At 33.7% G+C, this 26,225-nt stretch overlaps 4 protein-coding genes across 8 annotated transcripts; 1 reads left to right on the forward strand and 3 right to left on the reverse strand.

Annotated features, from left to right (window-relative positions):
- Positions 1 to 454: 454 nt before the first annotated feature.
- LOC131846438 (uncharacterized) lies at positions 455 to 11,844 on the reverse strand. Of its 5 annotated transcripts, none has more exons than XM_059195731.1 (11): positions 11,759 to 11,844; positions 11,313 to 11,467; positions 7,478 to 7,564; positions 4,734 to 5,060; positions 3,528 to 4,273; positions 3,123 to 3,444; positions 2,516 to 2,688; positions 2,239 to 2,430; positions 1,700 to 1,963; positions 1,303 to 1,466; positions 455 to 1,215 (listed from the first exon to the last, which is right to left on the reverse strand). In XM_059195731.1, the coding sequence occupies exons 2-11, from the start codon at positions 11,392 to 11,394 to the stop codon at positions 1,005 to 1,007; spliced, it is 2,568 nt and encodes an 855-aa protein (XP_059051714.1). In that variant the 5' UTR covers positions 11,395 to 11,467; positions 11,759 to 11,844; the 3' UTR covers positions 455 to 1,004. The 5 variants fall into 5 exon arrangements, with proteins under 5 accessions (XP_059051714.1, XP_059051712.1, XP_059051715.1 ...); XM_059195729.1 differs by having other exon boundaries at positions 11,313 to 11,491; positions 11,759 to 11,841; XM_059195732.1 differs by having other exon boundaries at positions 11,313 to 11,486; positions 11,759 to 11,798.
- A 3,407-nt stretch (positions 11,845 to 15,251) lies between these two features.
- On the reverse strand, positions 15,252 to 16,325 carry LOC131846536 (DNA-directed RNA polymerases I, II, and III subunit RPABC2). The gene is made up of 2 exons (XM_059195870.1): positions 15,898 to 16,325; positions 15,252 to 15,498 (listed from the first exon to the last, which is right to left on the reverse strand). The coding sequence occupies exons 1-2, from the start codon at positions 16,106 to 16,108 to the stop codon at positions 15,311 to 15,313; spliced, it is 399 nt and encodes a 132-aa protein (XP_059051853.1). The 5' UTR covers positions 16,109 to 16,325; the 3' UTR covers positions 15,252 to 15,310.
- Positions 16,326 to 16,770: 445 nt separating this feature from the next.
- LOC131846430 (small ribosomal subunit protein eS27) lies at positions 16,771 to 19,419 on the forward strand. Its single transcript, XM_059195721.1, has 3 exons — positions 16,771 to 16,858; positions 17,195 to 17,414; positions 19,264 to 19,419. Exons 1-3 carry the CDS (start codon positions 16,853 to 16,855, stop codon positions 19,290 to 19,292), a joined length of 255 nt encoding a protein of 84 aa, XP_059051704.1. The 5' UTR covers positions 16,771 to 16,852; the 3' UTR covers positions 19,293 to 19,419.
- A 1,522-nt stretch (positions 19,420 to 20,941) lies between these two features.
- Positions 20,942 to 21,628, reverse strand: LOC131846587 (uncharacterized). The gene has a single exon (XM_059195924.1). The coding sequence runs from the start codon at positions 21,626 to 21,628 to the stop codon at positions 20,942 to 20,944; it is 687 nt and encodes a 228-aa protein (XP_059051907.1).
- Between the last annotated feature and the right edge of the window lie 4,597 nt (positions 21,629 to 26,225).

A 26,225-nucleotide genomic window follows, 5' to 3' on the forward strand; every position in this document is an offset into this window, starting at 1 on the left:
CCCCACAACCCGCTGCTGACTAAATTTCATAACACAATTATCTTAACTATCTTAGAAGTTTTGGACCAGAAGGAAAATGGTCATCTTGACCTGTTCTTGGTTCGCAAGGCCGGCCGTCCCTTGTAAGCGACAATAAAATATTGTTATATCATTTTCAGGGCTCATTTAAATTCATAGGCCTTACCAGGTTACCTCTGGAGTTCATACCTGGTAATATTATGGCATGTACATTAGGACGGTCCACTACTATTTTGCTCTTGAAAGCGGGACGCAGTTTGCAAAGCAAGCTGGTGGCGAGTTGGTGGGGTAGAGATAAAATCAGGTGCCTTTGTAGAAAGTATATTATAGGTCGTTTAGGTAAAGAAACTTTTTAATAGGTACCTTTACTGGTAGTAATAGGTTAATAGGTATACTTAAATGAATAAGTAAAATAAAAAACGAATTATTTTTTTGTTTTATATTTACTTAAATAGTCACATTGTCTTATTTAATAACTAACAATGAAATAAGGCAGAGACCGCATAATAATTATATTAGTCCTAATCTTGAAGGAACTCACCTCAATAAATAACAACCTTTTCACTAACAAACTTTACATAGTGACTAGATAAATTTACTCTTACGTTTGAGACATGTATAAAAAGACAGTGTTAATTAGGAAATTGGAAGTTGTCTTGTATTTATATACTATATAATAATAACATTATCAGCGTCAATTAAATTTAAACGCATGAACAAAATCACATTACAGTACACATACGAATGCCACACATCATTCATCGCAAAAAAAAACAGGAACAAGCGAGTATTTAAGCCAAAGAACATTATAAATTACGGTACATAAATAAAAACAGAAATGCGATTTAAAAAACAGAACAATTATTTCGTCGCCTGATTAGATAAGAAATGCATAATGTGCCCAAAATATTTACGTCCAATCGAATTCACTAAAATTAAAAAGCGAGTGTTAAGTGTGACGCGGGTTTCGTTCGTTCGCGAGGGCATCAACTTTTGGGCATGCCTTGAGGCGTGGCAGTCTCCACCATCTTCTTGTACTTGCCCACGAGTTCGGGCAGGTCATAAGCGATGGCGACATCCAGCCGCGTGATGGGGCAGCCACGGAAGTATGTGCACGTCGCCGATAATTGTTGGAAATCATACAGCTGATTCAGCCGGAAAAAGTCCCTATATGTTTCAGGATCTGGCAAGTCATACCTGTGATACACGCAATAATACGAGTTTATTTATATCAAGTAATAAACGAAAGTCACATTAAAATTTATTGAAATATGAAACACGTACCTAGAAATATTAGTCAGTGTGCTGAGTCCCTCATAAATATGGTAATTCTGAGGGTTCTCAATAATAGCATCGGCAATAAGTTTCCTATTGCCGAAGATTGTTTTATGGTTATAATAAGTTGTCAGATAACAATCAACCATCTTAGCGTGATTCCTTACGCGAACCTGTAACAAATAGCAATTTATCCACTAACGCATGAGGATAGGAAGTGGGCAAATCGATTGTGATATTGGAATCTACAATAAATTTAATAATACTTGGATAATTCACACAGTGTAATCTATAGATATAGATACTTAGATCATTTTTATAAATAATATACATTTTTTATAACACGATCGTGTGCATTAAACAAAAGAAATAAATTATAACTAAAAGGCAAAGAAAAGCAACGCACCGCAAATCTTCTTGCGCTGGAGATCTTATTCTCAATGCGCTTATCAATTGCTTGCCGTAAATCACGAAGAAGTTCCCGTTCTTGGGCTTGCAACAGTCTTACTGGTGCACTAGGTTCATAAGGTATTGACCATAGTGACACTGTGTACATAACTGGAGGTTGCGCAGAGCTCATCAGCGGTGAAATGTTCCAAATCAGTGCACTCTGTACACGCATTAATTCTTCAGGCTTTACTGTATCCGCTTTATTCAAAACGATACGAGTCTGAAAATAAATTATTTCTTTCTTTCAATATTTTCTTTTTATACTGATTTTAATCATAAATCACATTTAAGTAGTATAAGTAATATTAGAACAAAAAATTTAACCAATTATGATATAAATATACAGTCATACTGCAGATCCCCAACGACCCTCCCGTTAGAGATAACAAGTCATCTATATATCTATATCTCACAGGCTATTTTATAGTAGGTATACTGTTATTTACTAATCATACCGAATTCTAATTAAATTAAGTAGGAGTACATATTAATCACCTGAGATTCTCTGCCCTTGAGTTGATCGAGGATGGCTTCAGTTTCAGGGCCAACATCCAATTTCGAGGGATCGTACACTAGGAAAATTATATCAGCACGATCTATAAACCACTGACAAGCATCGTTAAATGGAAAAACGCGAGACACTTGTTTTCGAACTTCTAAAATTCCGGGTATTTCTACAATGTTCACCTAGAATTTTAATAATAAATATATTAAAACTATTTTGCTGTACATACTTATTCTGTTTATAGAATTAACATATCTTCTTACCTACCTTTTCTAAAATTTTGCTTGGATGCTTTAAACCTCTCAAACGTTCTTCAAGACCTTGGCCAAATTTCTGTAGCCCCGAAAAAGTCCAATCGGCTGCCAACTGTGTGCCATCTAAGACTTGTGGGTCTTTACCATGCATCAATATATTGAAATAAGCTGGTGATGGCTCGGCTCCTAATTTAATAAACAATATCGAATTCATTATAGCCTGCTTATTTATATCACTGTATAGTCGTATAATTGATTCAACATTATTGGGGAAACAGAAACAGAACTTAAAAGTACTTCTACTTTTTGTAGGTACATTTTTATCTTTAGGGAACAGTGAAGGTGTCTTTCCTTCATTGTAAAGTTGTGAAACTTGTGATACGAAGTCGTCTGCATATTTCATTACCATTTTGCTCCTATTGGGCGTAGAGTAATGTTATATAGCAAATCCCTCGACGAATGGATTATACAACACAAAAATATTTTTTCAATTCGAACCAATAGTTCCTGTGATTAACGCGTTCAAACAAACAAACAAACTCTTCGGCTTTATAATATTCGTATATATTATTTTATAGTGCTAAATAACATAATAAAATGAAACCAGTGTGTGAACTTACCAGTTCTTAAAGACCACTCAGTAAACTCTAAGCCGGTCAAATAATTAACAATACTAGATTTTCCACCACTCCATGGCCCCATAAAAAGTACTAAAGGCTTTGAAAAAATTTCAGGATCACCAAAATGTCTGTTACTTAAATCTCTGTATTTATAAACGGTTTCTAAAGGTCTAATGGAATTTTCATATAATCTCTTTAGATCCCTCAGGATTATATCTGCTGATCTTTCTATGGTTATTTCTGCTTCGCTTGCTTCTTCATCTAATCTGAGAATTTGTTTTATATGATCACGAGGTCTTAAGTTTTCAGGAATTTCACCAGTCTGAAAAAGTACATTATAAATTAAAATGTAAAATAAATAAATCACCTACTGTAAAAATAGTGGAGAAATCAACATTTTCATACTTTTAACAGATCTTCCTCAGGCGTTCCTTCTTCGCTTGATGCTTCATTTTGTTCATTACTTTCATCGGTTTCTTCTGATTCTGCATTGTCAGTAGTTTCAGATTCTTGTTCAATAGGTTCCGATTCCGATTCTGCATCTTTAGTTTCTGATTCACTAGTACCATCTTCATTGCTCGCTTCAGTGACACCGTCTATAGATGTGGAATCAACATTCTCTTTGTCACCTTGTGAGGCATCACTTTCTTTGCTGTCATCGTCATTTTGTTCATTTGTATCTTCTTCAGATTTATTATCAGATTCCTCAACAGTAACAGCAACTTCTTCAACTGATTCTTCTTCTTTTTCCTTCGAATCTTCTTTTGATTCTATAGATTCTGCATTACTTTTTAATTCTTCTTCACTTAATTGTTCATCCCGAACTTCTTGAGAATCCTCTTCACCTCCAGTTTTATCTTCATCTTCCTCTTGAGATTCAGCCTTTTCTTGAGATCCATCGTCTACTTCTGTTTTGTTGTTGTCATCATCATCATCATCACCTTGTGTGGTTTCTTGAGATATATCGCTGGCTTCATTCGAACTTTCTTCAGTCTGGGCTATTTCTTCCTCAGCCTCTTTAGGCGTGTCGATTTCTTTGCTTTCCGTTTCATCTGCTTCATTGCTCTCATTATTGTCACCTTCCGTTTCGCTATCCTCATCTGCCTCATCAACTTTAGCATCGTCTTTTTCATCAGAATTATTGCCACTGTCTAGAAAACAAGAAAGAAGAATAAATGTGTTAATACATTTACTTCATTATTTAACGATTAGGTAACTCTATTTTGTTACACAAAAATATATACCTAATATTCTGTAGTGATACTTTGTTAAGTATAAGAGCATATCGAAATAAAATACATGAATATTTTTGCAATATGTATTTTATTTCGATTGGTTTATGTGGAATGAACTACTAACTGTCAATAGGATACTTAACTAAATGTAGGAATAAAATTATAAACTTAACTAAAATTAACAGAAAATATAAATTATTATTAAAGAAGTATTTCAATAATCAAGGTTATTAATTCCACGGAGACAAGTAAATAATGCTCTTTCGGAAACTAGCTCTCCCATCCTTAAATACTATATTACTTCATTTAGAACATTACGGTCTACTAGTTACTCACTCATTAAATCAATGAGAATATTTTGTTCCTAATATATTACCTTTCTCGGCTGTTTGGTCTTCAGCGGATGCTTCCTCGTTGCTATCTCCGTTACTTTCATTTTTGTTTTCTTCTATTTGCTGTTCGGCACTATCGTCTTCGGTTTCTTCTTTTGTTACGTCTTCATTCGTTTGACTGTTATCTACACCACCTTCAACCACTTCTATTGAAGCTTCGGGTACATAAGGTTCATCTGCAACCTCTAAAGGTGGTGCTTCATTTTCATTACTGTCTTCCACATTGACTGTTTCATCGCCTTCTGCTGATGTATCTTCTTTCGTATCGGCATCTACGCTTATTTCACTACTTTCGTTTTTTTCTATAGACTCTGTAAAATATTATTCTTTATGTTAACAAAGGAAATATTTACTAAGTCAGGCATACATTTATATAATAAGACATTATTTTAATTGGTGTTCGGAAACATACAGCGTATTAATCACATACGAGACTGGATAGATGTTTTCTATTATAATTATTACAATTCGAAGTCTCTATGCAATTCCATTTTCTTTTCCTTTAAGTTCTTATTGTCCTTTTTTTCTCAAAGCCCCTTTCTACTACATTCTTTCTAAAGATCGGTACTCTATTACTAATTATTCTTATTTTCTCTATCTAAAAGGTTGTTTTGAATGCTGAGCGATAAGACCGAATTTTTGTAAATTATTATCTTTATCTGATTTGCAACAAAGAGTAAAAGTAAGGAGTATGAATAAATCATTTTTATTTAAGCAACAATGTAATAACCTACTATATGGGACTACACACATACATATGAATAATTATTTTATCAATATTGGTTAATATTTGCAATTTTTCAATTTCACATTTTTTTAATTTACGAGTTATCGCCACCTATTTTATAATACAGTTGAATAGGAAATCTTCTTAGATTTTGTTTAAAAATAACTCAGGAATGTGCTATTATAATAAATAAATAATTAAAGTAAGCGAACATGTGAATTAGTGGACGCGTTTTACTTTTTTAATAAATTCAATAATGATTAGACCAAATCAAACGACTACACAGATATATCACATTGTAAGTAATGTAATAAAAACGTATAATACTTTTCGCTCAAACTTGCAGGCCTGCCGGATACTACATAGGTACATTATACTTACCTATAAATATTGCTATATGTTCATAACGTAAACGCTAAACCAATGTCGATGTAAAAAATAAAAGTTAAGCTATACCAACTCAAACAAAAATTCGTGCGCTTCACCAGGCGAAATTCCATATATGCCTCTAATGCATTTATTGTGTAATGAATGCTCTATTTTTATCTGTGCTGTCATCCCATATGATTAATCCTAATCCTGCTATCTACTTTTACTAAATGTGTGTATATCTATACATACGTCGTCGTTCATATAATAGTAACTTAAGTGTACATGACTCCGAATATGTAGGTAATATTTTATATCCTAGTTTAGGTCGTTTTGAAATTTAAATTCTTATATTCTGTTCCTTAAGATTCAGCACGTTGTTGTCACAGTATAACTAAAGTTAACTACTTAATTATGCAAATTACAGTTTAACTTGCCATGTGCATAAAACACACAGCAACGTGTGAATAAATGCACAATTACCTACATCTAATTAGGTATTTTTACTACTTAACGGTTTAATTTGCGTTCCTTCGTTTGTATACCTATGAGTATACAAATTCACGTTCTATGTTGTTCTTGTGGTTAATATTATATTATGTATGTACCTATATGGTGAACTACGTCATCAGAAGTAAATCTTTATCACATTAACATTGAAACAGGGAAGAAAATCTATAGGTTACTAGGTACAATGTATTTTCATTTTCTTCAGTCACATAGAACGTCACAATATTAACCTTGTCCGCTTCGTGAAAATATACTAGTTTATAAAATTGAACGAGAATAATTTTATATTTCGAAAGGGAACATAGTAATAATAAATTGTTTGTTTAATGATTCATTTGTGTCCAAGACGTTGGAGATGGTTCTATTATTGAACTAAAATACGATGTTGTCGCTACTCGTTTGCCGTCGCAATTAAAATAGAATCAAACCTCAAACCAACTAAACTGTATCACATAGTCAGTGTCAATCCAATGTAGTTCATCTATTATTTGCGTTTTCATGTTTTCTATGATAACTAATGAGGAAGACGGTTCCCTAATGGTGACTCTCTGTAGCAAAACATTTTGTAGGACGACCCCATTAACCGAACATATAGATATATTAAGAACGCTGGAGATTATTTATGAATTCTGGTAGGTCAGGGCCGTACTATTTTGTATGATAAGCAGAAGATCTGCTTGTGTTAGCTGCACAAAAAACATAAGCTTCTTGTTACGTCATATTGTCTCACTTGATCGAAATTTGTTGGTGGTGGTTTTGGTGGTTTTGTAATGGTTTTCCTTTTATCAAATTCTAATCGATCTATTAGGGTATACCTGTTCTTGCATATAAAGTTCACTCTAGGCAAATACAAGAAATACTTAAATTTCTATGAAGCACTATATACTTATATGTAATCAGAAATTGAATCAAGTATATATACATTGGACTAATTTTACGTAAATTAAATGACTAGTTCGTATGTTAATTTCTTTTTAAAATGATTAGTGGAGAAATAAGATTAAACTTGAGTTGTCGAGACTTTGTTGTTTTCTACTGATTCTGTATGGGAAAGTTAATAAGCAGAGAGAAAATAATTAAATAAGTTATAACGATAGTTAAAAACAGATAAACATTAAATACCTCGTTCAGTATCTCCTGACTCCTTCTCTTTAAGAGCTTTCTCAATGTATGGACGGCATTGTGATTCTGAAGGTACGTCAGTGTCAGCTGAAATAAATAGGAAAATATTGGCAGTTATATATCTAAAAAACAGAGTTTGTGCATTTCTACACATATGAACAGGGCAGGATTAACCATTAAGCAGAGTAGGCAAATTTGTTGGACCCGGAATCTAGGTTACTATACAGACCCGCGTGTTGGGCAACGCGGACTTGGTGAAGTAAAAGAAATCGAAAGTATTTTATAGTGTGAAAATTTCAATTATAAAATAGGTATTATAAATAATATTTCTTTGTGGTATGTCAGAGTGAAACTAACAATCGAGCAAAGAGAATCAAGTTATAAAATTAATAATATAGGTACTTTACGTGGTTCAAATTTTATTCTTAGATGTACATCAACTTTTAAATGATGAAGAATTTTAAACACTTACTTATTATTTTGTAAATATGTAGAGCTTTAAAGTATCATATTGCTATATAATAAGATTGAGAGATTCAATACTTTCTGCAAAACAGAGTCTCTGACAATTGCATTGCCTAGGAGCCCCGATATGTTTAATCCGGCCCTGTTTACGGATTCCTTATTATTATAACACTTTTTATTAATGATATAGTATAAACATTAAATGTAATAAAATATTAGATACGGCACAGGCTGCATAGCATATTTAGATGCGAAGGAAATGATCGATTATGAGTCAAATTAGCAGATTAAGTGTGCCATAAGAAGATCCACAATAATTAAAATATCAGAACATTACATACTGTGAGCCAGTCTTTGCGAATTAAGTGACTACGCAAGTAGATGTTGACAAAAGATCCCAAATGTTTTACAGGCACTGGTTGGTTTTCACTGGTTGCCTAGTAAATTTTTGTCACTCAAACATAGCAATAATATATAAATGATTTTTTGTAAAATAATGCGAGATGAACATACTTTCACTTTTCTATAAAATAAAACGAGGGTCTATCATCTAGAAACTGTGGGTAATTGCTAATTAAACTATTTCCTAATCATTTATTACAATCGAAAGTGTCTGTTTATTACCTTTTCACGACTAAACAGCTGAATAGATTGTAATAAACTTTTGCATGAAGAATTACCTATATCACAAGGCCGTATCACCATATAGGCTATCATTTACTAAACACAAGCAGTCGAATCCTTATACGTCGAAATATTTGCCGCCTTAATGTCTAAGCTAATCTGTATTAAATTTGATACACACAACAGAATGTAAAATGAAGAAGGGCAATATATTTTTATGTTCCCATCAGTCAATTCCTTGCATATTCATAAAGCTACAGGTTAAAACAAGTAGGTATATTTAAAAAAGCGTTATTTTCATATTTATAATTTACTTTCCGGTGACGGATACACCGTTAACAAACCAAAATATTCAAATTACTATGCTTGACCCTGACATGTTATAATTAAAAGAGAGATATATTAATTCTTATTTTAGATATTTATAATATACCAGCTGTGCCTGCGACTTGGTCCGCTTGGAATAATAACCATACCATTGTGTACCAAATTTCATTTAAATCAGTTCAGTAATTTTAATATGAATATGCGACAGACAGACAAGACAATTAGACAGAGTTACTTTCGCATTTACAATATTAGTAAGATTTTTTTCACGGTAACATTTTTGAATTAGTGAATTTCTTATGTTAAACAAAGATCAAATAATCAAAGTAATTCCGCGAAATGTTTATGCGTATTAAATCATCACGGATTTTAGTTTCCACATTCATAAATATAATGAAAGGCTGAGAAAAAAAAACAATTTCGTGATTTTTTTATTTGACCTTCAACAAACAGTTGTGTGTAGACAAATATTCCTCAATCGAGATGAAGGGCTCGAAGCAAATGTTTATGCAAAATAGCTAAAACGATACATTTCCCTTCAATTCTATATTAGTGTTTTAATCGTTTTAATTATCTAACTTATTCTTTCAACTAAACAAAGTTTTATTATACCTGGATATTATATTCATTAATCTAACCCACTACATCACACTAAGCAAAAACAATTGAATATCACAGAAAATGATCCTAATACAAATAGAGTGAAACATCTAATAAAAAGTTTTTTGTCAGGAACTAATAATCTGCAATTTATCTAGTTTGAAATATACCTGCTGGTATCTACAGGTGTTTTTTATAGTATACTAGCTTCTTCCGACGACTTCCGCGACTTTATCTGCGTGTCCATGAGACATGAGCTACCGGGATGAAAAAAGTAAACATCATCCCAAATTATATATGTGAAGTCTCATAATGATCGGTTATTCCATTAAGTGAACTTGTAATGAATGAACAAACATACTTTAGCATGTATAATATTAATTAGGACTAATTCGGCTTACTAAGGTTATATAAAAAGGACTAAGATTGTACGGACATATTCTGCGTAAACCTGAAAACCGCTTTCTAAGAAAGTGCCTTTCCATGGCTACAATAAAAAGAGGACGTGGCAGGCCACCAACTACCTGGTTGACTAATGTCCATAGCATATGTTATGGGCCTGTCATGACGATGCTTACCAGCAAAATGTATGGCGCCTCAAGATTAGGAAAGCCGACCCTGCGTATCGGGAAGAGGCAAAGATGAAGAAGAAGACTAACTGGGCTTACTAGTGGTAGTACGTACGCACGTCTTAAGAGAGATATATCTGTTATTTGATATTGACTTTATAAGATTATTAGTAATAGCAGATATAAGAGAGGTAATACACTGACATTCTATATAGTTATGGACGACTAATAGCGTCTTTCATAACTATATACCTACTATGTCAGTATAACTTCCACAGTCCACACGATTGTCCTGGAAACTATCGTGGTTTTATTTATTAGTTAATCAGCCATGATAGGGTAACTGACGTCAGTTCATAATCATTCTTTCAGCCTTCACTGGTATACAGGCGTATACTATTAACGCAGGCAGGAACACCAATTCATCACCTATTATTAAAAATATAAAGTATATCTGTCTCATTTAAGATGCAAGATCGCCATTTAGCGATAATGCAGCTCATCGTTACTTCGTCTACTCTACGTCTTTATTAATGTAGTTAGGTATATGTATTTTTATATTTGTATACGTTTTAGTTTATTTTATTATATTATCTGTTAAAGGAACAATAAACTAGTTTTCATTTCATTTTCACTACATACTAAAATTATAATTATATAGATAATGTATATGTCTTCACGCAAGGTCTTTTAGTTATAAGTATGGGCAAACTAAACTAAAGACCAATACTGACATGTAGCTTTATTCATCTTTATAATTAGTGTTTTTATAAGTAGGTATACTGAACACTATTCTATAATAATGTACCAAATTGAACTGAACATTTTTTTTTTAAATTATTACATGACCTACTTTAATGGCACATTTTTATAATGCCGTTCAAATCCTATCGTTTTTCACAAGATGGCGACGTACTACGGCAAATCCCTGTATTTCTATTTACGTATCTAGCATTGGGAGTCAAATGTTTGGCAACGCACTGTCCTCGACAAATAACATGATCAATCGACACATAAAGGACACGTCCTTATAAAATGTGGGTTACTAAATCGTTCTGTCATAAAAAAAACCTAAGGTTATTGCCAAAAATAGAGCACATACGTGAGCTTTTTACATAATTTCAGCGCAAGTTACGCCGAAAATAGCAGCGATGTAGTGACGCAGAGTGAGCGAGAGTCGACTAGTGGCTAGCAGTTTCAAAGCGAGCTCCCACTCGCGCGCGACCCTCAACACTCCAACTGTTACTCACCTCTGGCTGTGGCCGCGAGCACCGACACCGCTAACAACATGCACAACATAAACCTCCATAACCATAACCTTTTGGTCCACATTTTGCTCAAGTTCAACCCGCTAAATCGGGCTATCAGTCATTTGCACACGCACTCGCGCACCCGATCGGCCGATCTACGGACGTTATGCACATCTACACTAAACGAACTATCAGTATATCATCTTGACACGACTCGCATTCACAGAGGAATGCAAATCGAATCAAAACGGTATGTCATTAAACTGCAGTTATGAAAGCTTTAAACGATACAGTCACTATATTATGAAATCTATAATAAATCATACACGTAATTATAATACGTAATAATTTAATCGCTCTTCAGCAAAACCGCAGTTTAATGACGATGTGATATGGTCTGCGACGGTGGCTTGTACGCGACACTAAATGTAAATTGTGGATCGTACTCTATTTCCGGAGACAGCACAGCATCGCTGGTCGGAGGGGTACTGGCGCGGCAGTGTGCCCTCCCCGCGCCGGTACTTTCAGCGATATTCAGCCCGGTGCGTGTGCCAAGCGCAGCCCACGGTGACGGTGACGGGCCTATGGACGTCGCCGCCGCCGCCGCGACGAAGCGCACTCGTACAGAGGACTCATGGCCTCTACCTATCATATAATTTTTAACATATTTAAAATTTGCATGCCTATAAATTGGGGCCATTATACAGTTGCCAATAATATTATTACCTGGACAATACTGGACATATAATTATCTAACCGTTTCCTGCAAATAAAATTTATCATTAAACATTGACATAATTTAAATCTTTAATGGCAAATAATATTACCACTAAGGATGTAAACCATTACAAATAACTGTCGTCATAATCGACACAGTTCTTTCGGCAATATCTTCAGTCGAAGATTTCTAACATTCTTTTCTTTAATAGATAATAATAATATTGTCGACTATACTTATGGCGAAATTGAAATCTCACAATGCTCTATATTTTAACCTGTAGTAACTTCGTACACGGTGCGTTTTGGCGTGCGTTGCAGAGAACAGTTGGGTGGAAATTTCTACAAGACAAAGGTTGCAAGTAACTGACCATTCAGGACAACGGCTTTTGCCCACGAACATAAAAACATTAGAAATCCTTATTTTTTAATATCCTTTTTTTCTTTAGTCAACTTTGAGAACCACTGATCGAAATATTGTATATTTTTATGTTTAAAGTAATATCTGCCGCTTCCTTGGTGACGACATCGTTTTGGCATATGTCTTATTATTGTCAAGCCCTATGTGTACATCTAGGTTTTTACATCCTTTTTTTTCTTATTCTTATTATAGAACTACTTATTAGAGAAATTATTTTTATTATAATTAGGGTATTACAAAGGTAATGTACATGTACCTCTTTAATACCCTAAATATTTTAAATATTGTATTACAACCATAGATCACTATGTCCTTTCAACTTCATGTGTTCCATATATGCCCTAACGGCCTCCATTGGAGAAGGGGATTGTTAGTGATGTACTTAGATTAATGGCCCCATAGCTAACATAGTAGTTTGCTAGTCTGCCTAGAAACCATCGCGAAAAATTCTGGGTGAATTGGTCCCGATGGGATAGGAGACCTGCCGTCATGATCATATCGTCCTCCACTGATGTTCCCCCAGCGTGAAGAATTAGCGCATGCAGGTGTAGCACTCCATATTCATACGTAAAAAAGATCTCCGCTGCGAAGCGCTGTAGTTCATTGCACCGTGTGCAATGCGCCTTATTTTTGACCTACTGGCTCTATATGTATAAGTAACGTTTAAATTATAAATCTTATGATAATAATTTATTTTTGCAACTGATATCCTAAATAGGGTAATAAGAGGTATTGTCAATTATCAAAACCACAATGTCGCATTCTTGAAATGGCCACATTTCGCTAGATTTCATACCGTCTCAGATTTGGTTTGTTTTTGGTGTTTTCTATGAGTAGAGAGTCTGTAATATAAATTGACACACAGAAGTTTTTTGTGTAGGCCAGATTTGTAATAAATAATTACCCCGCATTGCTAAACCATTACCTAGGTCACATAATGGACGAAACACGGAACCAATGTATCACGTCTTTGACCGTCCATATGTCAATCTATTACAGAGCTATATTTCAAAAACTTCTAATGATATTAGATATCTATTAGAAACTGGAATAAGCAGTTCAATATCAGAAATATATATATATATATATATATATATATATATATATATATATATATATATATCTAATTTCGCGAAGAGGATTCAAAATGAGAAATAATATTTAAGAGTGCAGTAGTAATAGTAGTTTACCTAAGTAGGAGTATGATTATAATTATGAAAGATGTTCATTTGTTTACAAGTTTTTATTTTGTATATTTCAAAACTTAATTCCACTCTTTATTTTTTAAAAATTAAACTTTTATGAATAATGTAAAAATCATTATTCTTTGTTCTATTTTCTTAATTCAGACGTTCTAAAATTACAAAATCTATTTTTGCTACGACAGATAGGGGCTTCAAAGTAAGTGCATAAAACCTTGAATCATTCTGCATTCACATAATTTAAAGAAAAATATTTACGCAAATATCATACAATTGCGATATACCTATCTACTTCTCCAAGTCTTACATCTACTCCTGTGCCACCTACGTAAATTGTACATCGACAACACAATTTTAAATGCGTAACCAAGAATAAGTAAGAATTGTTAAGCTTACGTCTTTTAATTAATCAATTACAAAGGGGGGTGGGGTGGAGGGAGGCAGGAAGGAAATTGTTAGCAATGTGCACTAATGACCCCATTGTTAGCAATGCTACATTGACTCTGATTGCCATCCACGTGGTGTTCCCTGGGAACCACTGTACTAAATCCCTGCTGAATTTGCCACGATTGGCGAACTGGCTTGAACTAATGCTCATTTTATCACCTTCCACTAGTGCCTGATTGAAACTATTACCGCAAACAGTAGCACCATTCCATTATGATCCTTTAAAAAATCTATTGGAATGCCCTTGACCCATATATACCTACCTATAAATAAAAATACGTGTCGAATTGAAACTGATAAATAAGTTGCCGGTTTCGAATTTGGCTCATTCTTTACTAGTGAAGCTTACTAACAGGCGCTCGAGTCGAGACCATATGCTTCAATATTTCAACCCGTCTGATATCATCTAAAAATTAGAGCAAAAATAAGTGCAACGCGCACGGTGCTGCATATAAACTACACACGAACCTACGGCTCGTGCACTGTTACGTAAATAGTTTGCATTCGTCGCTATTTGTGTTTAGTCTTTACTATCGTAGGAGTAACACTGTTTGCCAGATAAACATCAAGTTCAAATAATATATATACAAACATGAATGTCTTAAGTGTGTATACATCAATATGCCCAAAGTGTGAAATCAAAAGAGGACTTTAGTCCTGTTTGTAAATTGCCAATCTTTAAAAATACAAATAAAAATCAGCTGCACTCTTCCAAATGTTCAATATTTTGCTAATTACAAAACTTTTGATAGGGTGTCATGCACATACAAAAAAGGAAATAAATATGTTTTCTTTATAAATTGCATGGCAAGTCTTATATTTACTACTTTTAAAATCTATGATAAGTGAAGACATATTAACAGTTCCTTTTATGGTGAATATTAAGACGGTTGATATAGACCAAGTAAGCAATTGTTTGTTCTTCTCTTTGTTATTGCAGAGTATGTAGTTAGATCAAGGAATTTAAAGAGCTAAGAGTAAAGTCTTTTTAAAGGTTTTCTCATTTCATTGTTGCTCAAACATGTGATTATTTTACAATTTAGATATTATTTTATTACAACAGACAGTGTCACTACAAAAAACTTGCTGTTTTAGCTATGTCAAGTACTACAACTATATTAAGTGACAATAATAAAAAACAAAAAATGGCTTAAGTACTATATTTGAATATCAAATATTATTATTATAAAATATAAAGACTATTTTTTAACTTAATGATCAATTATAATAAGTTCATCAATGCTCCAGTCTTCATAGGAATGATCTGGAAGGTATCTTCTGATGATAATTGGAATTTTTCTTTGTTTTAATTCTTTCATAGCTATTTGCAGTGGATCAGTTTCTCCCTCCAGTTCTACCATAACTGGTGCACACATTGCTATTTGTAACGCCCGTGTACCTGGAATATGCAAAATTTTAAATATTTTAGATTCAGAGCAAAATATCTTTACGCATGTATATCACTGCAATGAGAATACTATACAGTAATAAGGTTATAAAACAGTCCAAATTCAGTGACAACCCTGTCACAGAACTTGGACAACAATTGCCCAACATTATTTCATAAAGAACAAATAAATAACATATGTTTACTTATTTGTTTGTTTAACATTACATGGTGAAAAAACTATGTTTATTATTATAAACTATTCTTTCTATGGTTTGAGAGTAAGAATAAATGTCACTCCTTTTATATTTTGTAAAATCTAGACAAACAAAGCATATCATACCAAGGAAATATTTTTTTTTATTAAAACTGTATACCAAGTTTCTTGGTATAATTATGTCAATACCTCACCTAACACTCTTGCGCGCTCGTACTTAGTCATATATCGAGTTGTGATACGCTTTGATTTCTCTACACCTCCTCCAGCTTGTCCTGGCGCCAGACACTGAACGTTATAGCCATCTTCTTCTTGTTCTTCAGTCTCCTCAATATTATCATCCTCTTCAGCTATATCATCGTAGTCAGCTCCTGCATCCTCTGCTTCATATTCTTCATCAGCCATAATAAATAAATGTGACAACTAAACACCACTTTCGACTTTCTCAGGTATTAGTGTTCTATGTTTGTTAAACTTGTTTTGTAATTTCAAAATAAACAAATTAAAGTAATAATTATTTAAATAACAGTATTTATAGAATAATTATTGAAAATATTTTAATATATATATGTATTTAAGTCACTATTTTATTTGTAACATAACCACAAAATTGTACGGCATACACAATAAATTTTTTATTTGCCAAGCTTTGACAATTGCCGAAAAGCGCTACTCAGAGTTGCCAATCTTAACATTTGTCATCTTGCTTAAACAGGTGAAAAATTACCTACATTGTGTTTATTCGCTCTATATATTTATATATAGTTAGTCATACATACCCGTTTTATTATAAAAAAAATTGAGTTTGTATGTTTTTTACTAAGAATCCCTTAAAATTGGATGCAACGACAATAAAAAATTTATTAGTTGGTAATCAAGTTTTAATTCATTTTGTGTTGGAGATTGCGGCAAGAGGCTTGTATTGCCTATTCTGCCACTATACACTACAGGAAAGGAAATTTGGGAATTACTTTCAAAATACTTGGTTTTGGGCCATATCTCATTGAATGAACAAACTCTATGTTTTTCAGCGCTGTATTGTCTATGGCTCTGCCAGTGTTACTAGCTCTCGAAAACTTAGATATTGTCTCTGAGTATCTGAATAAATGAACGTATTTCCTTTTCCGGTTCTGCATCAAAGCTGTAACCATGCCGGTGTGTATTTTTTATAATTAAAAATAACGTGTTACAGTATTACATTTGTAAAATAAATATTCTTGATTGCCAGGCAGTCACATTTTGTTTAGTGTTTTATTATAGTGTCTGTGCATTCTCGCAATAATAATTTGCCTACAAAACATTGTGATACACATGGCATTTTGACATGTCAAGATAGTTGTGAAATAATTGATAAAAAAAACGTCTACTTTGTGCATTTTTCTACTTGTTTGAAACCCCATCCATAATTTATATTACAATCTAATTAGTATACAGTTCTTATCAGATGATTACTAACATTGTGCAATAATAACCTATATTTGGTACTTTCAGCTCGCCATTGATTTACTTCATCCCTCGCCCGCGTCGGAGAGGAGGAAACACAAACTAAAAAGGCTGGTGCCACATCCTAATTCATACTTTATGGATGTAAAATGCCCCGGTTGCTATAAAATCACAACGGTATTTAGTCACGCACAGAGGGTGGTCGTATGCGCAGGATGCTCCACAATTCTTTGCCAACCCACTGGAGGTCGTGCTAGATTAACGGAAGGTAAGCAATCATCATAATTTTATAACTTTTTTGTAAGTCTATACGAGTTTTAATATATAATTTAAATCATATGTATCAACCAATTTCTCAGATAACTATAGTTTTAAGTATATCTGATCATAATAATTTGTTTATAAATTATAATCATTATCTTAATTCCACTAATATTTGACATTGTTTTGAATATTACTGGTCATATTTTCATATTTCAAATGTTATCAAGCATCTAAAAATTGTGCATATATTACAAAAATATGTTACTTAAATGCAGTTACGTCTTAATGTTTGTACTGTATTGTGCAATAGAACTAAAAAGAAAAAAATATTGTGTAATGTAGAAATAACTTTCTTTGTTTTCACTAGTGATAGCAGTTTGAATGACAGAATGTGATGTTTTTATATTATTTTATAGGTTTAAATTTGTATAATTTAATAGACTTATAAAAGGGTAAATAAACAAATTATCAACATTAACAGCAAAATGACAGTTTAATGTGCACTATGTAAGTAGCATCAGATAAACAAAAACCAAAGCTTTGATTTTTAATATAATATACACAAATAATTTTATGGCAAATAAAGATATTTACGTCCCTTTCTATTTCAACTAGGTTGCGTTAGCTACAGTAATAAGCAGCCTAGAGAAAACCTATTAACTATATTATTAATGTGTATTAAACACAGAAGTTTAAAAGTATTGAAAGCTTTCTTTTTTCATAGGTTTAGTTTATTTTACAACTTTACATCACCAGCTATCATCACATTACATTTCACACTCATTGTGAAATTAAATAATGTGATACTCTTCATTTTATTAATTAAACTGTGTTTTTTAAAATCACTAGACAAAAAACTCAATGGACACCTCACATAAAACATCTTGCTGCTAAATTAAATTCCACAGCTTTTGTTGTTCACAGGATTAGAAAATTTACCAATGTGGATAATGCAAGATTAGTGTACTCTAGTTTTTTTTATAGCCTAATGTATTAAATTTTATTATGGGGTAATAGAACATAAAATGAATCTAGAATATTATCTAGATAATATAACTGATATACAATGTATGTATAGTACATAAATGTGCTGTTCTTGTTATTTATTATATGAGAAGTTGTGATTCATTAAGAGAAAAAATTAAAAAGCAATATTCTCACTGTAACTTCACAATATATATACACAAATATTGTTTATATAACCAAGAAACTTGATTTATTAACAAAAATAACATAGTAACCACAATATTAGATATGAATATAAACTTACAGTACCCACTTTCTTTTAGATAATGTTAATGTCTTACTAGTTTGCAGCAGCATTGATATTATATTATACTATCCAAATCTGTATTTACATTATTTAGACACTATACAGTCCACTCATCCATTACATTTAGTACATGTAATATAATGCAATAAACTACTTTAACATTATATAATATTTAAATTTTGAAACTGACTAAAAGAAATAATAACTTCTGAAGTAGCTAGCAGACTGGACAGTAGCGATAAACAATGTGATATGAATAAGAGGCTGAAAGATCCTACATGAATAAAAGAATTCGAGTTATGATTTCTATGGTTGACACACTAATCAAGAGGCCATGTAGCAATTCATAAAGATTACATGGAGATCAATAATAAAGTGTCATACCTCCGTTATCAATTATTGTACTACCCAGGCATTAAAGAATATCTTCCACAATATTTACTTACACTTAATACCAAAGTAAAATTTCAACATTTGTTTTAAACAGCAAGGCACAAGTTGGATGAATCGCCAGAAGTACAAAAATAGTATTAAAAATGCTTATCTGTGAAAATAACATATATTTCTAATGTTTTTTCAGGATGTTCATTTAGGAGAAAACAACACTGAATAAAACCTGGAGAGAGAGCCCCTAATTTAAGATTTAATTTCCGAGTGTATGAAGGAGTGATATTTTACAGACTCATAATGAATCCAGTAAAATTAAAGGCATTTTAAATAAAGGCTTTTTCAAAGGGATTTTATTTTATTTTTAATCTTCCTACAATACCTTTTGCCTAATATAAAAATATGTGGATTATTCAGGGTTAATATTTGTATCATTACTAATGTACATATCTTGACGGAAACGCACCTGCAACCATATAAAGCTAGACTGCAAAACCGAAAGACCACCAAGCTTGTTGCTTAGAAATTCTTAGAAATCACAAATGTTGTACTAACAAAACCATGTGACAGGAATCGTCTACACTGTAATTTACAAGGTAGAACAATGTTATCTTACTGTGGTGAAACTATTGTAATAAGTGACTAGAGTGATCACCTCCCCTAATTTGACCTTTACCTGATGGTAATGATTGAAACACGATCACCTCTCTAATTGGACAACAATTGTTTAGAACATTCGAAGTGTTGTCCAAGACACTACAGAATGAAAATAACTTATGAGCTATATCTTCACGACCCAAATGAGTAGTCATAAATTTGGTTCATGATTTAAAACATGAACACAAACGTCCCCCCATTTTACTGTATATTTGAATTTAACCGGGTATTATACGAAGTCAAGTGCATTAAAATAGTCCAATATGAAAATTAAAAACCATAAATTAATACGAGATAGGGCAGTATGTTCGGCCTTCCTCTAGAATACTTACTTTTCTCTGCTGATCCCCTGCAACGTTGGATTGAAATGTACCAGGCACAATATAGACATGCTAAGTGTTGCGTGCACAATGACGCTAACAATTGTTAATAATGTCTATTATTACTATCCCATATGGTATAAGTCGTGACGATATTTGTTTTTGGAACAGCGTACCAACTGGTCCCAATCTAAGTTATATGGTATACATGTACACTATGGATATCGTGTGACACACATGCGTTACTATTTCAGAGAACTAAAGTCATGTCTCTTATCCTGTTATTTAAAATAGTCTTAAAAAGTATAACAATAAAATAGTCTTGAAATTAAACCACTTTTACTACATATACCATATACGTACGTACATCGATCTAAGGAAATATTTTCAGCTTTCCAGTTTTCTAACGAAAGTTATGCCATCTCTAATACTATCACTGGATATCGATTTGGTAACTGTACATTCTATTTTCTGTCTGTAATATACTTATTTTGTCAGGTTTTTATCAAAATAATGGCACATACATGAATGCGTAGCTAAAATAAAAACTATTCAAATTTGTGAGGGAAGTTACCTCCGAACTTCTCACGTTAACAGAGTAACTATAGTGGTGTTCAAGTAAATAACGTAGAATAAGATAAAATATATTTCTAATCAAAATAAAATAATATAAAAACACATTTAATACAATATACAGATAAGTTATAGATCATTAATACGACGACAGACAAGATGACAAAAACACACTCTCTTTTCAAATATTCAAGCATACTTCATCTGCCATACCAGCCAGTCTAGACATCGATTGCAAACCTCGTTCTAACATTCTTCCTCAATCGTTGCCTTCAGACTTTCTCTCAGTAGCATACTCCTCACAATCCTCTCACACACAAACTAATCCACAACACCCATCTCACTACGACAGAACTCATGCTTGCCTCTATGCACTGCCTTTGTCATAATATCAGCAACCATTAACTTTGTCTCCAAATATTTCAAATCTATTACTCCATTCTCTAGAGTCTCTCGCACAAAGTGATAACGTACATCCACATGTTTAGTTTGCTGATGGTGTACTGGATTATTTGCTATCGCTATAGCAGACTGACTATCTGAGTGGATTGTTAGCGGTGGCTCTTCCTTACCCAAGAGTTCCTCTAGGAAACGCTTTAAAAAGACAGCTTCCTTGGAAGCTTCTGACAGACTGACATATTCAGCCTCAGCGGTTGATATGGCAACACTTCTTTGTTTAGTGCTTTGCCATGAAATGGCTCCTTTTGCCATCTTAAATACATTTCCGGAATAGGACTTTCTGTCGACTAGATCATGTGCATGATCAGCGTCACAGAAACCTTGAACTGTTCCTCGTTCATCCCTGTAATATACCAGTCCCAAACTTTTCGTACCTTTAAGGTATCTCAGGATCCTCTTTGTTGCTGTCCAGTGAACTTCCTCAAAACAATTGCAAAATTGACTCATAAAATTCACTGCGTGTGCAATATCGGGTCTTGTACATACAGAAAGATACATGAGTGAACCTATAAGTTCCCTATATGGAACTTTCTCATCTGGCCTATGCATATTGTCTGGTTTTATAAAATGTTGACCAGGAACAGCTGGAGTGGCAACTGGTTTACAGTCTTCCATCCGAAATTTGCGTAAGTTTTTCTATATACTCTTCCTGATCTATTTTAATGCGGCCTTTCTCTTGTCTGAGCCTCATGCCCAAGAACAACTCCGCCTTTCCTAAATCCTTCATTTCAAATTTTGACATCAAGTCACTTTTAACTTTTTGCATTTCTTGTGAATTATTATAGAGGATAAGAATGTCGTCTACATATACTATAAGGATGATAGAATTCTTCTCTGTTCTCCTTGTATATACACAGGGTTCATTCTTGCAGCGCTTGAAGTTTAAGCTCTCTAGCTCGGTATGTAACTTCAGGTTCCAGGAACGTGGTGCCTGCTTCAAACCATACAAAGATTTCTTTAATAGACATACATAATCCTCTTTACCTTTTTCTTCAAAGCCTGGTGGTTGCCTCATATAAACAACTTCATTGAGATTACCATTAAAGAAAGCTGTTTTGACATCCATGTGGTCTATCTGTAGACCATTTTGCGCAGCCAAAGCTATCAACAGTCTCAGTGAGCTATGTCGCACTACAGGGGAGAATGTCTCATCATAATCAATGCCTTTCCTTTGACTGAAGCCTCGGGCAACTAAGCGAGCCTTGTATCGAGTTTTATTCCTTGCCTCCTTTTTGATTCGGAATAACCATTTCGAATCAACAATGTCACTCGCTTGGTCAGGCTTCACTAGGACCCAAGTTTTGTTCTTCTTTAGTGCATCTAGTTCTTCCTGTATAGCGTCTCTCCATAGCTTGGCATCTTTTCTAGACAGTGCCTCTCTAACATTAAGTGGATCATCTTCTGATATCGCTTGGTAAGTGACGTAATCAGGAAATTGGACAGGTTTCCTTACTCGAGTCGGATATCTCCTTTCTTGCACTTCAGCTTCTCCACTTACGGTTGTAGGTTCTTCATTTAGACTGTCTTCAAATGATGTGCACCGGTCAATTTCGTATTCAACATTCTCAGTTTCTGTGATTACATCGGTATGATCTCCATCATTCCTTTGCAAATCCTCTTCCTGAACTGCTTCTTCATGTTGAAAGTTCTCATTGGGTTGTTCAGCTTCCTCTGAAACATTATCAAGGTTGACGGTTGTATACTTTTGTTCTTTGTTTTCATCGTTTATGCGGTAATACTGGTTTTCAAAAAATATGACATCTCTAGATCCGTAACAATTTTCTGTTGAGGGGTCAAATAATTTATATCCCTTTGATTCTTCGGAATATCCAACAAAAATAACTTCTTTGCTTTTAGGAAGCCATTTTGTCCTTTTGACATCTGGGATATGTGCAAACGCCCTACATCCGAAAATTCTTAGGTGGTTTAGGTTAATTTTTCTGCCAGTCCATACCTCTTCAGGTGTCTTATTTCTAACTGCAACTGTTGGACTTCTATTCTTCAAATAGACTGCAGTATTCACCGCTTCTGCCCATAAACGAGTAGGGAGACCTGCTTCTTGTAGCATCGCACGTGCCTTCTCTGCTATAGTACGATTTGCACGTTCGGCAACTCCGTTTTGCTCAGGTGTGTACGCATTCGAGAGTTGACGCTTAATGCCATGTTCCCTTAGATACTCGTCTACTTGATTATTTACATATTCTCTTCCATTGTCTGTTCTCAAGACCTTTAACTTTTTACCAGTTTGTTTTTCTGTAAAAGTTTTAAAAAGTTTAATCTTATCAAAAGCTTCACTCTTATGCTTAATAAAGTATACAAAAGTTTTTCGAGAATAATCATCGATAAATGTTATATAGTATCTATGACCTCCGATAGACTCCTCAGTCATTGGACCACTAATATCTGAGTGAACTAACTCTAGAAGTTCTTTGGCTCTCGTAGCCTTTGTATGTTTAATAAATGGTTGTCTTGTTTGTTTACCCATCAGGCATGCTACACATTGTAAATTGCAAGTAGGTGCATTCTTGAAACTTACCCCTGTTGCCATTTTATCTCTTAGCAATTTAAGGTTACGTACTCCTAAATGCGCTAACCTTTTGTGCCATAGCTCCAAGCCTCCGCTTTGTGTAGTCGCTAATGCACTTTCCTGTGAAGAAGATTTTAGTTTGTATACACCTCTATCAAGCACACCTTCCAACCAAATCTTACCTTTCACAATACATTCATTCTTATTATAGATATTACAGCCATTCTCTGAGAAAACAACAACCTTGTCGCTTTTGACCAGTCTACTTACACTCAATAGGTTTGATTCAAGCTTTGGTACATACATTACACCTCCAATAGTAATATTTAATGACTCATTCGTCATCACACCAAAACCTTCACCATATACCTTACCGCCATCCGCGCAAAATATTTCTACCTTATTACTAGCCTCTACATAGTTATACATACAATTTCTTCTAGAACTCATATGTGTCGATGCTCCAGAATCTATAATCCATGTTTCATCGTGTTCTCTTGATGTAGATTGTTGATGCTTTAAAGCTAATGCCGTCATTGTGTGAGCAGTTTTAGCTTCTCTCGGATTGTGCGGACAGTCACATGCTTTGTGTGGACCTTCGCAAATAAAGCATTTTATTTTCTTTTTCTCTGTTTGTTTCCTCTGAACAAACTTTTTCTTCGGTTTCGCTGTTAATGCTGTATTATTTGAAACTGTAAAGCTTGTACTCGTACTTGCTTTGTTGTCATCCAATTGTAAAAGTTTTGTTTTTACATAATCTGAAGTTAATTCAGTATTAGCATTCTCTAATGCCAACCTCATTGGTGTGTATTTATCTGGTAAACCTTGTAGCATCAGGGCTGCCAACAGCTCATCGTCAACCTCCTTTCCAAGGTCTGCTAACTGATTCGCTACTCTCATAAGCTCAGTAACATATTCGGTTATTGAATTAAACATGTTAAGCTTTAGGCTTACTAGTTTTGATAGTAGTCTGCACCTATTATTAACGCCTTTATCCTCATATGCTGTTTTTAAATTGTTCCATGTTTGAAATGCACTCGTTGCTTTTCGAACATGTACCTTGCAATGGTTTTCAATCAATAGACAAATTTTAGTACGTGCCTTTTGATCTCCTCGACGTGCTACAACATCTTCAGGGTTAGGTACTTTTTCTACATACTGCCACAGATCATCATGGACTAAAATACACTCCACATCGAACTTCCATGTATCGAAGTTGCTACTCCCTTGCAGTTTCTCTATCGCTGGGAGTCCAGATCCCGCACTTGATGTTGATGGTATACTCATCTCCGTACTTGTGTTTTTATATTGAATAGAAATAGGGGTGCTCTCACCGTTTTCGTAAATCATATATCCTTAATACACTCCTGTATTCGTATTTACTTGATTTTTGTTGCCCATAACCTGTGAGGGAAGTTACCTCCGAACTTCTCACGTTAACAGAGTAACTATAGTGGTGTTCAAGTAAATAACGTAGAATAAGATAAACAAAATATATTTCTAATCAAAATAAAATAATATAAAAACACATTTAATACAATATACAGATAAGTTATAGATCATCAATACGACGACAGACAAGATGACAAAACACACTCTCTTTTCAAATATTCAAGCATACTTCATCTGCCATACCAGCCAGTCTAGACATCGATTGCAAACCTCGTTCTAACAAAATTCGTAGTATTTATTTGCATTACATTACAAAAAACATTATTGTAATGCTATTTGCATTACAATACTGTTTTTTTAAAGATAGATCATGTATAAAAAGTGGCTAAGATTATTGACTAAGTATGCAATAAAGAACAACATAATATGTATTAATTATCTCTTGACTACCATTATTGCCGAGTCACGACGCAAGTCTCAAGGCGTTTGTAACCTGGTGTGGACGGCTCGTTTTAGAAAAAGAAAATACTAATAGAAAAAATATGTTTATTGCAAAAATTTCTAAATATCTAATTGACACAAAAAATACGTTCTCTCTTTTTAAAATAATAAATCTTTACAAAATAAATTTCACATTACTTCTAAAATCACAAACATAAAACAACCTATAAGTTTAGGCGGTGAGGTATTTTTACGACACGACCAGTGCGTGTAATTTGATGTAAGGACTCGGACATTCTATCAGTCTCGACACAGTGTGTATTGCTCTTAGTGTCCATAAAATCTCCTGAACTAACTTCTAATGCTGTATGCATACCGTTGAACAGGCCTTATACGATCACCCATAGTTAACTTTAGCTACTCTACAACTACCATCAGGACCTGGATAAATCTCTACAATTAAACCTAGTGGCCAATATAGACGTTTGGTATTATCACAACCCACCAAAACTACATCACCGACTTTATGTACCTGATTCCGATGTTTCTGTTCTCTTTGAATCAAAAGTGACAAGTATTCATTCCGAAACCGTTGCTTTAAGCCACTGCTTAACTTTTTTAAATATCGCCAACGAGACGTCATAATATTGCCATCTATGTGACTCAAATCATTGGTTCCATCTTCCTCCATATCTAGCTTCAGAAACATGGCGGGTGTCAAAGTTCTCAAATTCTCTGAACTTTCCTTTATATAAGTCAATGGTCTCGAATTAACTATACTCTCAA

This window comes from Achroia grisella, unplaced genomic scaffold (genome assembly GCF_030625045.1).
Source record: "Achroia grisella isolate CSIRO2021 unplaced genomic scaffold, CSIRO_AGI_Agris_v1 utg511, whole genome shotgun sequence".
Classification (NCBI taxonomy): domain Eukaryota; kingdom Metazoa; phylum Arthropoda; class Insecta; order Lepidoptera; family Pyralidae; genus Achroia; species Achroia grisella.